Source organism: Lagopus muta, chromosome 14, assembly GCF_023343835.1.
Source record: "Lagopus muta isolate bLagMut1 chromosome 14, bLagMut1 primary, whole genome shotgun sequence".
NCBI classification, from domain to species: domain Eukaryota; kingdom Metazoa; phylum Chordata; class Aves; order Galliformes; family Phasianidae; genus Lagopus; species Lagopus muta.
In genome coordinates this window covers 13,185,665-13,195,272 of record NC_064446.1, presented here as the reverse complement: position 1 = coordinate 13,195,272, position 9,608 = coordinate 13,185,665, and the positions used below count along the sequence as shown (strand labels likewise).

At 52.5% G+C, this 9,608-nt stretch overlaps 2 protein-coding genes across 3 annotated transcripts in view; one reads left to right on the top strand and one right to left on the bottom strand.

Annotated features, from left to right (window-relative positions):
* Positions 1-210: 210 nt before the first annotated feature.
* LOC125700212 (leukotriene C4 synthase-like) lies at positions 211-5,927 on the top strand. Of its 2 annotated transcripts, XM_048960634.1 has the most exons (6): positions 211-800; positions 1,142-1,204; positions 3,401-3,500; positions 5,133-5,203; positions 5,341-5,422; positions 5,522-5,927. In XM_048960634.1, exons 2-6 carry the CDS (start codon positions 1,147-1,149, stop codon positions 5,661-5,663), a joined length of 453 nt encoding a protein of 150 aa, XP_048816591.1. In that variant the 5' UTR covers positions 211-800; positions 1,142-1,146; the 3' UTR covers positions 5,664-5,927. The 2 variants fall into 2 exon arrangements, with proteins under 2 accessions (XP_048816591.1, XP_048816590.1); XM_048960633.1 differs by having other exon boundaries at positions 211-1,204.
* A 579-nt stretch (positions 5,928-6,506) lies between these two features.
* The window catches only part of MGAT4B (alpha-1,3-mannosyl-glycoprotein 4-beta-N-acetylglucosaminyltransferase B), a 36,554-nt gene continuing 33,452 nt past the window's right edge, over positions 6,507-9,608 (bottom strand). The window contains exons 11-15 of the mRNA XM_048960555.1: positions 9,181-9,374; positions 8,713-8,791; positions 8,229-8,316; positions 7,659-7,771; positions 6,507-7,540 (exon numbers count right to left, since the gene is read on the bottom strand). Of these exons, the coding sequence (XP_048816512.1) occupies positions 7,517-7,540; positions 7,659-7,771; positions 8,229-8,316; positions 8,713-8,791; positions 9,181-9,374 (498 nt within the window). The 3' untranslated portion in view covers positions 6,507-7,516. The remainder of the gene's footprint in view (positions 7,541-7,658; positions 7,772-8,228; positions 8,317-8,712; positions 8,792-9,180; positions 9,375-9,608) is intronic.

Sequence of the window (9,608 nt, the reverse complement as noted above, 5' to 3'; positions counted from 1 at the left end):
CTGCAGACCCAAAATCCAGTTGTGTTTTGAGAGGATAGGGAGCACTTGTGCTGCATTTCGTGTGTTTTGCCAGGAAAAGTGCACAGCTGTGTGTTTGAGTGATGTTGAAGTCAGCTTGAGAAACTGCTGCAGTGGGGTTTTGAGAAGTTGAAGACTGAAAACAGAAGTGAGAACTTGCAGCATCCTGCTTGGGATGAGCGACAGGCAACAGGCCTGTTCATCCCTTGTCGGTGCTGTGAATGAAGCTGGGTGTGCATCTGCACAGGGGGAGATGCAATGGTTCAGCCCTTCCCTGCACCTTCTCTCCATCAACACGAGGTGAAAACTAATTTTTCTCTCTGTCTCCCATGTTAAATCTCTGAAGTCAGTACTCTTTTATTTTTCTCCTGTTGTTCCAGGCCGGTTTGTAACTTCTTCAGCCAATGTCTGTTTGTTTTTTGTGATGAAGGAAAAGAAGCCATTCAGGTCTATGGAACACTGCTGCTCTTTACATGTCATGCTTATAGTTCTGATGTTACTGTGGTATTTCTGAGCCATCTCTCCCCTGTGCTGCCGTCCTTTCTGAAGGGAGAGGTTTTGGCTTGCATTTGAGCAAGGAAATGGTGGTACTGCAGAGCTGTGACTGCACCAGAAAACCACAAGAAGTGACAGAGCTCAAAAGGGCTGCGCTGTGTAAGCTTACACTTGTCATGGGCTGAGCATCCCAGTGCTCTTCTAAGGATGGCACTAAAGTCTATGAAGTCCTTCCCCTGACCAATTCTGTATCTTGGAATAGGAGCAGCAGATCACGCCGTTAATTTGTGAGTACTCACTGAGACTTGCACAACCTTGTATAGAACATAGGTACTTCGGAAGTGATTGAAGTGAGCAGTAAAGACCTCATTGTCTTTCAGTACAAATCAACCTGAGTGCCAAACCTGTAATGTCCAAGGATCCCTTAGGGTACATGCAGCCCGTGCTGCTGATCTCCGGGCAGTGGGCAGCTGCCTAGAAGGCTGAGGGGTGTGGGGGGAGTGGATGCTTGGAGGAAACACGTGTTGTGCAGGGGAATAGGGCTCTGCTGTGGGGTGTGCAGAGGTGGGAGGAGGGCTGGAGAGCTGCTCTCCTCATTGTGCTTCATTTGCACGTTGGTTCATGGAAGGCAACATGAGGAGCGAGGTAGACTTGCTGGCTGCTGTCACTGTTCTGGGAGTCCTGGAGCAAGGTAAATAAATGGCCTTTGTGTCAGCTACTAATTAACCTAATTGCATCAAATGATGTGGAGCTGATTCCCTGTTCTGTTTGCTGTGCATGCGGGATGGAAGCTGCTGCCCTCGGTGATGGTGAGTGGCTGCACACTGTGGCTGCTGCAGGTGGGAGGCATTGTGCCTATGGATGTCACTGGGGCACTAAAAGGTGTGTGAGTCTGAAAGCCTCTGTCCTAGAGGGAAATGGGAGCTGAAGTTCTGCTTCTAACCTTAGAACACCATCAATGATTGAATGTTTTAAAGCAGAGTGGTTTGTGATGGAATTTCAGAGCGCTGTGTGTGGCTTGGCATGGTTGGAAATGGCTGAAACAAGGGTGGGTGTGTGCAGCACTGATGGAGAACTCAAACACACATCAGAGATGTATGGAAGGAGCTGTGTTCTGTCTGTGCCTCGTGCTCAGCCCTCTGTCCCATTCTGCAGGACAGGTGGTTTTGCTGCTCTTTATTGCTCAGTCCGTCCCCACGGAGCTGTCGGCCCTTTGCTCACAGCTGCTGGATGTGGCTCTGTGTTGTTTTCAGCCATCAGGTGGTGCATCTCAGTGCAGGTCTCACCTCAAACCCAAAGTGCTGCTCAGAGAAGGGGGCTCACGACTCCAGGGTGGTCATTTCCCTCAGACAATTTACTGAGAAACAAATGGAAGTGTTTTGTCTTATGCATTTTTGGTTATTAATGTAAGTGGGGGTGGAAGGAGCCCTCAGCGTGCAGGGAAGGAAAGATGAATTCTTGAAATGAATTAAGGAAGTGTCTCAGAGACCTTTTCACTGGGAAACCTCATCAGCTCATTCAAAAAAGGGCACCTTCACCCCCATTTTGTGTTTGCTTTATGGGATCCTTCAGCGTTCCATGCAGTCTGTGAGCAGAACGCTGCCACCGGGGTTGGTTCTCTAGTGTGGCTTCACAGGAAACACCTTGTGCAATGTCACAGCTTGCCAGTCCCCACTGAGAGGTTTGCCAAGAGTATTCAGATGCATGGAGCTGTCAGCCCTGCTGATGGTGGGTGAGTCTGGGGGTGCATCCTCATGGGGAATGGAGGCATCCAGTCGAGTTTAACCTGGAGGCATGGAATCAGTAAGGTTGGAAAAGGCTACTAAGATCATCTCGTCCAACTGCCTGCCAATACTGCCCACTGAGCTGTCCCTCAGTGCCACAGCTCCACACTCTGGAGCACCCACAGGGCTACAAAGTATGGGAAGCAGAGCAGATGGAGCTCTTCATCCTTCTGAGGAGGTTTGTGCAGTGCAGCTTCTCAGCACCTTCTTTTGAGAGGGCACTTTTGAAAGGCATCCCAATCTCTGTGAGCTGGCCCAGCCACATCTCAGGGCACTGCCCCAAACCTGTGTGTGGGATCTGGCACAGGAAGCGTTCAGCTGTCCCCAGAGGGGTCTTCATCCCCTCTGCTTCCCCCCAGCACTCATGCATGGGGCTGTGCACAGGGCACCAGCACATGTGCACGTCATCTTCAGTGCATTTCTGTGGATAGTTAAGTGGATAACGTTGTGTAATAGGTCACATAGCACCAAATTATTTACATTTCTAATTCTCTTTCCCTCTATGTCTGTTCTATTGCTTATCTGCAGGCATGTGTGGCTCTCACTCATCTTTAATCTTGCAACATCTGTCTCCTCTCTGTCCTGCTGCTCTGCTCTTATCCTCTATCTTACAGTAGGACAGCCACAACATGGTCCTTGTGGGCTCCTCGTCTGCCTCTCAGTACCCTATGGCACCTCACTGACCCCAACCACAGCTCTGCCACAGCAACCGCAGCCTGTTTCATGCTTCTGTGTTCTCCTGGATGAACAGCCTTGTTTTCAACAAAAGCAAAATCAAGCACTTGAAACGTCATCAGCATTCCCCTGTGGGAATAATGATCATTCATCAGATGGTGGAACGGTCCAAATCCTCATCACTGTGGAATGACCTTTCCTGGCCTGAGCCCATCACCCCCTTCTTGAGCTGCTCCAGCCACAGAGCTGCCCTATGGGAGTGAAGTGTCAGAGATCATCGCCCCATCACAGTGCTCTCACTCAGGGCATCTCTAATTGAACCTCAGAGTGCCATTTTCCTCCAGCCCTGTGCTTGGCTCCGAACTGGAGAAAGCTTGGTTGAATGCAACACTGCTGGGCAGTCACCTCTGTCTGTTGCTCTCTTTCAGCCTACTTTGCACTGCAGGTGATCTACGCCCGGAGGAAGTACAAGATCTCTCCCCCAGAGACAACGGGTCACCCCGAGTTTGAGCGGATCTTCAGGGCTCAGTAAGGTTTAGTCGTTTGCAGTGGCTGCACCCAGATCTTGCTTGGGTTAAATATCAATATCAGGAAAGACCTGAAGTCGTGGTGTTGTGAGAGCACTGTGGGTGCGTGTTGAGGGCTTTTCCTTCTTCCTCTGTTCCTATGGAATGAGAAGTGCTGGAAGACCCCTCTGGTTTCCAGCATGCACCATTGTCCATGTTTCATCTTGGTCATGCTATTCCATCAGCAGCCAAAAGGAATTGGCTGAGCGGGGGTACATTGAGAGCAGAGCTGATGTATTTCCCTGCCAGCAGGTGGAAGATGGTGGTGGAGTGACAACAACACCCACTGGCTCCTTCAGTGGTGCCACGAAGGGCCAGCCTGCGTGGTGCTGTGCTGTGCTGTGCTGTGCTATCCTATCCTATCCTGTGCTGTGCTATGCTGTGCTATGCTGTGCTATGCTGTGCTGTGCTGTGCTGTGCTGTGCTGTGCTGTGCTGTGCTATCCTATCCTGTGCTGTGCTGTGCTGTGCTGTGCTATCCTATCCTATCCTATCCTGTGCTGTGCTGTGCTGTGCTGTGCTATCCTATCCTATCCTGTGCTGTGCTATGCTGTGCTGTGCTGTGCTGTGCTATCCTATCCTGTGCTGTGCTGTGCTGTGCTATCCTATCCTATCCTGTGCTGTGCTGTGCTGTGCTGTGCTGTGCTATCCTATCCTGTGCTGTGCTGTGCTGTGCTGTGCTATCCTATCCTATCCTGTGCTGTGCTGTGCTGTGCTGTGCTATCCTATCCTATTCTATGCTGTGCTGTGCTGTGCTGTGCTATGCTGAGCTGTGCTATGCTGAGCTGTGCTATGCTGTGCTGTGCTATACTATGCTGTGCTGTGCTGTGCTATCCTATCCTATCCTGTGCTGTGCTGTGCTATGCTATCCTGTGCTATGTTATCCTATGCTGTGCTGTGCTGTGCTGTGCTGTGCTATGCTGTGCTGTGCTGTGCTGTGCTGTGCTGTGCTGTGCTGTGCTATGCTGTGCTATGCTGTGCTATGCTGTGCTATGCTGTGCTGTGCTATGCTGTGCTGTGCTGTGCTGTGCTATGCTGTGCTGTGCTGTGCTGTGCTGTGCTGTGCTGTGCTGTGCTATGCTGTGCTATGCTGTGCTATGCTGTGCTATGCTGTGCTATGCTGTGCTATGCTGTGCTGTGCTATGCTGTGCTGTGCTGTGCTATGCTATGCTGTGCTGTGCTATACTATGCTGTGCTGTGCTGTGCTGTTTGCCCCCCTCCTGCTGTGGCTCCGAGCAGGGCTGCCCAAGGCCTTTCTTCCTTGTGTTTTCTTCCTCCCTTCATTCTTTTCCCTGTGGAAAAGGATGCAAATAGGTCGTTTGTTTTTATGTCTTAAGAGAGAGGGGGAAGGTACTGATGTATTACTATGGAAAGCTGGCAGCCTCCCTTGCTCAGGCTGTAGCCGCAGCATTCGCTTCCTCACAGTTTCCAGCTCCCGCTCTGGCTGCATTCCCTGAGCTTCTGAGACTTCTTGGCCAAACTTAAGATTGAATTGCTCAGGGCTCCATGAGGTCACTGTGTCTATGGGTGCAGCTCTGGGACGTCCTTCTGGGCACCCACCGGCTGTGGGTTTTGTTCCTCTCTGCTTCTCACAGGGCGAACTGCTCTGAGTACTTCCCCATCTTCCTCTCTCTCCTCTGGGTTGCTGGGATCTTCTTCCATCAAGGTAAGGGGCAGCAAGACGAAACGCACCCCGAGGCAGCTGTGCCCATCTGCATCCCCTGAGCACCCATGGGGCAGTTCCCCCCCGCCACGGCTCTCCCATGGCTGCAGCCCCCATCCTGCTCTCTGCTGGCCCTGCAGGTGTGGCTGCAGCCTGCGGTGTGCTGTACCTCCATGCACGCTTCCGCTACTTCCGGGGCTACATGCAGGCTGCGCAGGGACGGTGAGTGCCCACAGCACAGCCCAGAGTGGGACGTGGCCCAGGTGTCACGCTCAGGGCTGCTCTCCCCTCCCCACCCACGGCTGACAGATTTCCTCACAGGTTGGGGCCGCTGTATGCCAGCGCCCGGCTGCTATGGCTGCTGCTGGGGCTGGCAGTGGCCGGGCTGCTGGCACACTTCCTGCCACCCCCGTCCTGCCCATGGATGCTGATGTGGCCCCTCAAGCTGCTCCGTGCCCACTGAGCGAGGCCATGGCTGCCTGGAGCGCTCAGCTCAGCCCTGGTGTGACGGTCAGCCTCCTGTCCCACTGCCCACCTCATCGCTGTTGGAGCGTCACGCGGCGGAGATGCAAGAAATAAATGCCTGTTCTCAATAGGTATCATCTCTCATTGCCAAAGGGGATTGGGGACAGGGGGAGAATGTCACAGGCTGATGGGTCCCATGGGAAAAGCTGCTGTGATCAAAACTTGGAAGTGGGTGTGAGCTTGTCTAAGACCTTATCCAAACTGAGAGGAGGGGTGTCCAAATGGTAACGTCTGTGCTTGTCTCTGTCTTTAATCACAACATCATTAAGGGTGGAAAAGACCCCCTAAGACCCCCCAGTCTAACCCCAGCTTCCCCCCACCATGCCCATAACCACGTCCTGCAGTGCCACGTCTCCACAGTTCTCAGACACCCCCAGGGATGGTGACCTCCCCCCAACCTCCCCGTGCAGCAGTGACACAGCATCACCACTCTGTCAGAGAAGAAAAGCTTCCTATTATCCAACCCGAACCTCCCCTGGCTCCTCCTCCACCTCAGCCCTGACCTCCCCCCACCAGGACTCTGCCCATCCACAATTCATATCTCAGCTTCTCCCACAACCCCAGGTGCTGCTGAAGCCACTGTTGAGCAGAGAGCTCTTGCAAATTCACAACACATTTCCTAAGAACCATTTCACAACTGCATTTAGGAGGTGCGGGTGCATTCCTTGCTCCTAGCTGAGCAAAGAGCAGATGAAAGCTTTTTTATTCCCAGGGCAGGAAGCAGGGACGGCCCAGCTGAATGCCAGCCCACTCCCAGCACCTCTCACAGCTGCACCAAAGGTTTAAATTTTGCTTTTATTACAGTGCACATTATTTTATATATTTATATATAGAGATGTAATTGAAAAATCAAATGTATCCAATAATAAAAAATACAGCACGTTAAAGTAGTATAATGCATTCCAGTGTATAGCTGAAGAGACATTGGGATTTACACTAATCCCTACTATTTTTGAACTGGGCTACTTCTGCTTTTTTTTTATTTTTATTTTTCCAAAAAATTCACACCAACCAGTAATAGTTACTTAAAAAGCTGTTTTCTGCACTCAATCTCAAGGCATGAAGACACTGGAGACTTCACCATGAGTTAAGGGGCTGTGTTCAATGCTGGCAGGCACAGTGTGGCGTTTATTTTTTTCCCTGCCCTACTCAGAGCTCCAACCCCCTTTTGGATTTGTCCCTCCTCCACCACAGGAGGGTCAGTCCTCACCCTCAAGAATCTACAGCCATGGTCAGGATCAGTGCCTGTGCTACAGTGATGCACACGTTGATCCCTGGCTGTTCCCATCCCAGCGATCCCGCACCCATGCATCAGCCTGCAAAGCAGGGGCAGGATAAAGCTGTCTGAATCTGGCCCTCTCCGTCCCCAAACACAGCCACCATTCCCCTTTCTTGGGCTGAAGGTGCTTTTAGTCTCCATGACTGCTAAAGCTCGTCCCAACACTGAACGGCCCCGCACACTGACAACGCGCCCACAGGAGGAGCGGTGAGAACCTGGGTCTTGTCTAGGGGAGCAAAGCCACCCCTTTGCAGGGCAGCTTGGTTTTTTGCTTTTTTTCCTCCTTCCAGAGGAAAGTCTGTCCAAGCCCCGCAGCACCAGTGCTGGCCTCGAAGCCAAGGTGTGGAGGGCTGCCCGGTGCCCACAGGTCAGAGTGCAGCTCCTCCCAGCAGCCGGGTGCCACCTCGCTGGCATCGCGGTCCCCGCATCTCGGCCGGCTCAGGAACGAGGAAGAGTGGGGGGAGGTAGAAGGACCCGGGCGCTACGTGTGTCCATCCTTCAGCATGCCTGCTTCACTCTGCTTTTTTGATAAAAATCTGAAAGGAGAGGAGAGAAGACAGCAGTCGTGTAAACGTGGCCTGTTACACAGCACGGAACGGTGCGGGATGCTGCAGATGATGAGGCTGGGGTGGTCGCGGCGGCAGAGCAGCGCACCTCGCTCAGGATGATCCACACTGGGGAGTCGGTCTGGATGGAGAGGCGGATGGCTTCCAGCGGCCCGAAGGATGGGTCCACCTCACCCTCTGCAACACCCTTGGAGAAGGAGCCTGGCGGGAGAGCACAGGTGAGGTGGGGCTGGCAGAGCAGGGGCACCATGGGGACTGTGCACACAGGGCCCAGGCATCAGGAAGGGGCTGAAACCAACTGAGAAGCCATCAGTGAAGCACAGAGTGCACTCTGCTACACTGAAAGGAGCAGCACCCATCAGTTAGAACAAAATACAGACAGAACAAGTGCAGACAGACTGATGCAGCACTGTGCTGTAATAGACAAGAGACAGGGTAAGGCACAGGAGGCAGTGCTTCCTTGCACAGCGTTAGCAAGCATTCAGCCTGTTGCTATGTCCCATTTTGGGAATAATTTGAAAAAAAAAAAGAAGGAAAAGAAAATGGAAAAAAATCACACTCAATACTTGTGCCCTATTTTCCAAACAAAGAAAGAACAGCTTTAAGTCATGTGAAGATGAGCACAGGGGATGCATGCAGGGTCTCCTCCCTGCCATACCTATCTGGATGTAGCCATCGGCTGTTCTGTGGTATCTGACAGCTGTACCTCTTCCCTCCTGCAAGGTTTCCTTGTCTGACTGCAGGCTCTGCAGGATGGAGAGGAGCTCTCAGCTCAGGACCAGCAGTGAGAACCACCCCAAAGCCCCAGGCAATAGAAGCAACCCCCAGAGCCACCCCCAAAGCATCCCTGGCTATATGCAGGTCTCAGCACTCTGTGGCACCTCATTCCCCTGCCCTGCACAAGGAGCTACACATCCTGCCCCAGCCCTTCCTTTGCAGCCACCCCATCCACCTGGGTATCCTCTGTAGGCAGCTCCATCCCAGCTCCCAACGCGATTCCATACCAGGGGATCAGCTGCTCAGGCTGCCAGCACCTCCCAAAGGCACTCGAGGTTCTCCTGACAGTTCTCAGTGGCTCTCCCTTCTCCATCCTCTTCTTCTTCCCCCTCCACCCACATCTCAGCTCTCACTAACACACTTACATCAAATGGCAAAACTTCCACAGTGGTATTGAAGAGTTTGTCTTCAGGGTGCTCAATGTTCCCGCTGCGGAAGAAGAACCTGTGACAGAGACCAAAACCACAGAAAACTACATTGAGCACAGGGAAGTGATGACTTTTATTCAGGTGAGCCATCAAACATCTCAACCTAAGAGGTGCAATTCCTAGAAAGCACCTGGTTGGTAAGGACACCTGTACCAGATGGGTACCCTATGGGTTGTTCCTAAGTGCAGGAAAGCAAAGGGTTCTAGCAGACATGGACCCACCAAAAAGGCTCAAGTCAAATCGCCCTCCCCCTGGCAGAGCACTGCTCCCTCCTCCCAGGGAGCTATAATGGGCATGGGCAAAGAATTCAGCCCAAAGGGAGAGCCAGGACAACGTGAGAGAAGTATCTCCTCACACTCTGTGCCCACCCGGTGTTCCCCACCCGTGCAGCCCCCAAGCACCGGCCTTTCAATGCGGAGTGGTTTGAAGAATCTGAATCTGATGAAGTCTCCAGCGGTGGGTGTGAAGGCCCAGAAGAAATCCTCTCTCAGGTAAGCCTTCTCCAGGGTGAAGTGCTGGTAGGTTTTCAGGCTGGTGCTCACCTCTGCAGGAGGGTTGACGTGCTCCTTTCGCAGGGCATGTTTGCCAAAGTCCTTGTCCTTGATGGAGGCAAAGCAAGAAAGCAGGAAAGGATCACAAGCTGCTCTCAGCCATGACGAATGGGGCTTCCAACGAGGCAGTGCAAATTAAAAGCTCTTGATTTGCGCAGTGAAGAATGGAGCACTGCTGCTCCCTGTGTCTCAGCCAACAGCTTGAACACAACTTCCAAATGTCACAGAACTCTGCGCACACCAGCTCTCTGCCAGGTGAGGGGCAGCTTATCAAAGGCCTTA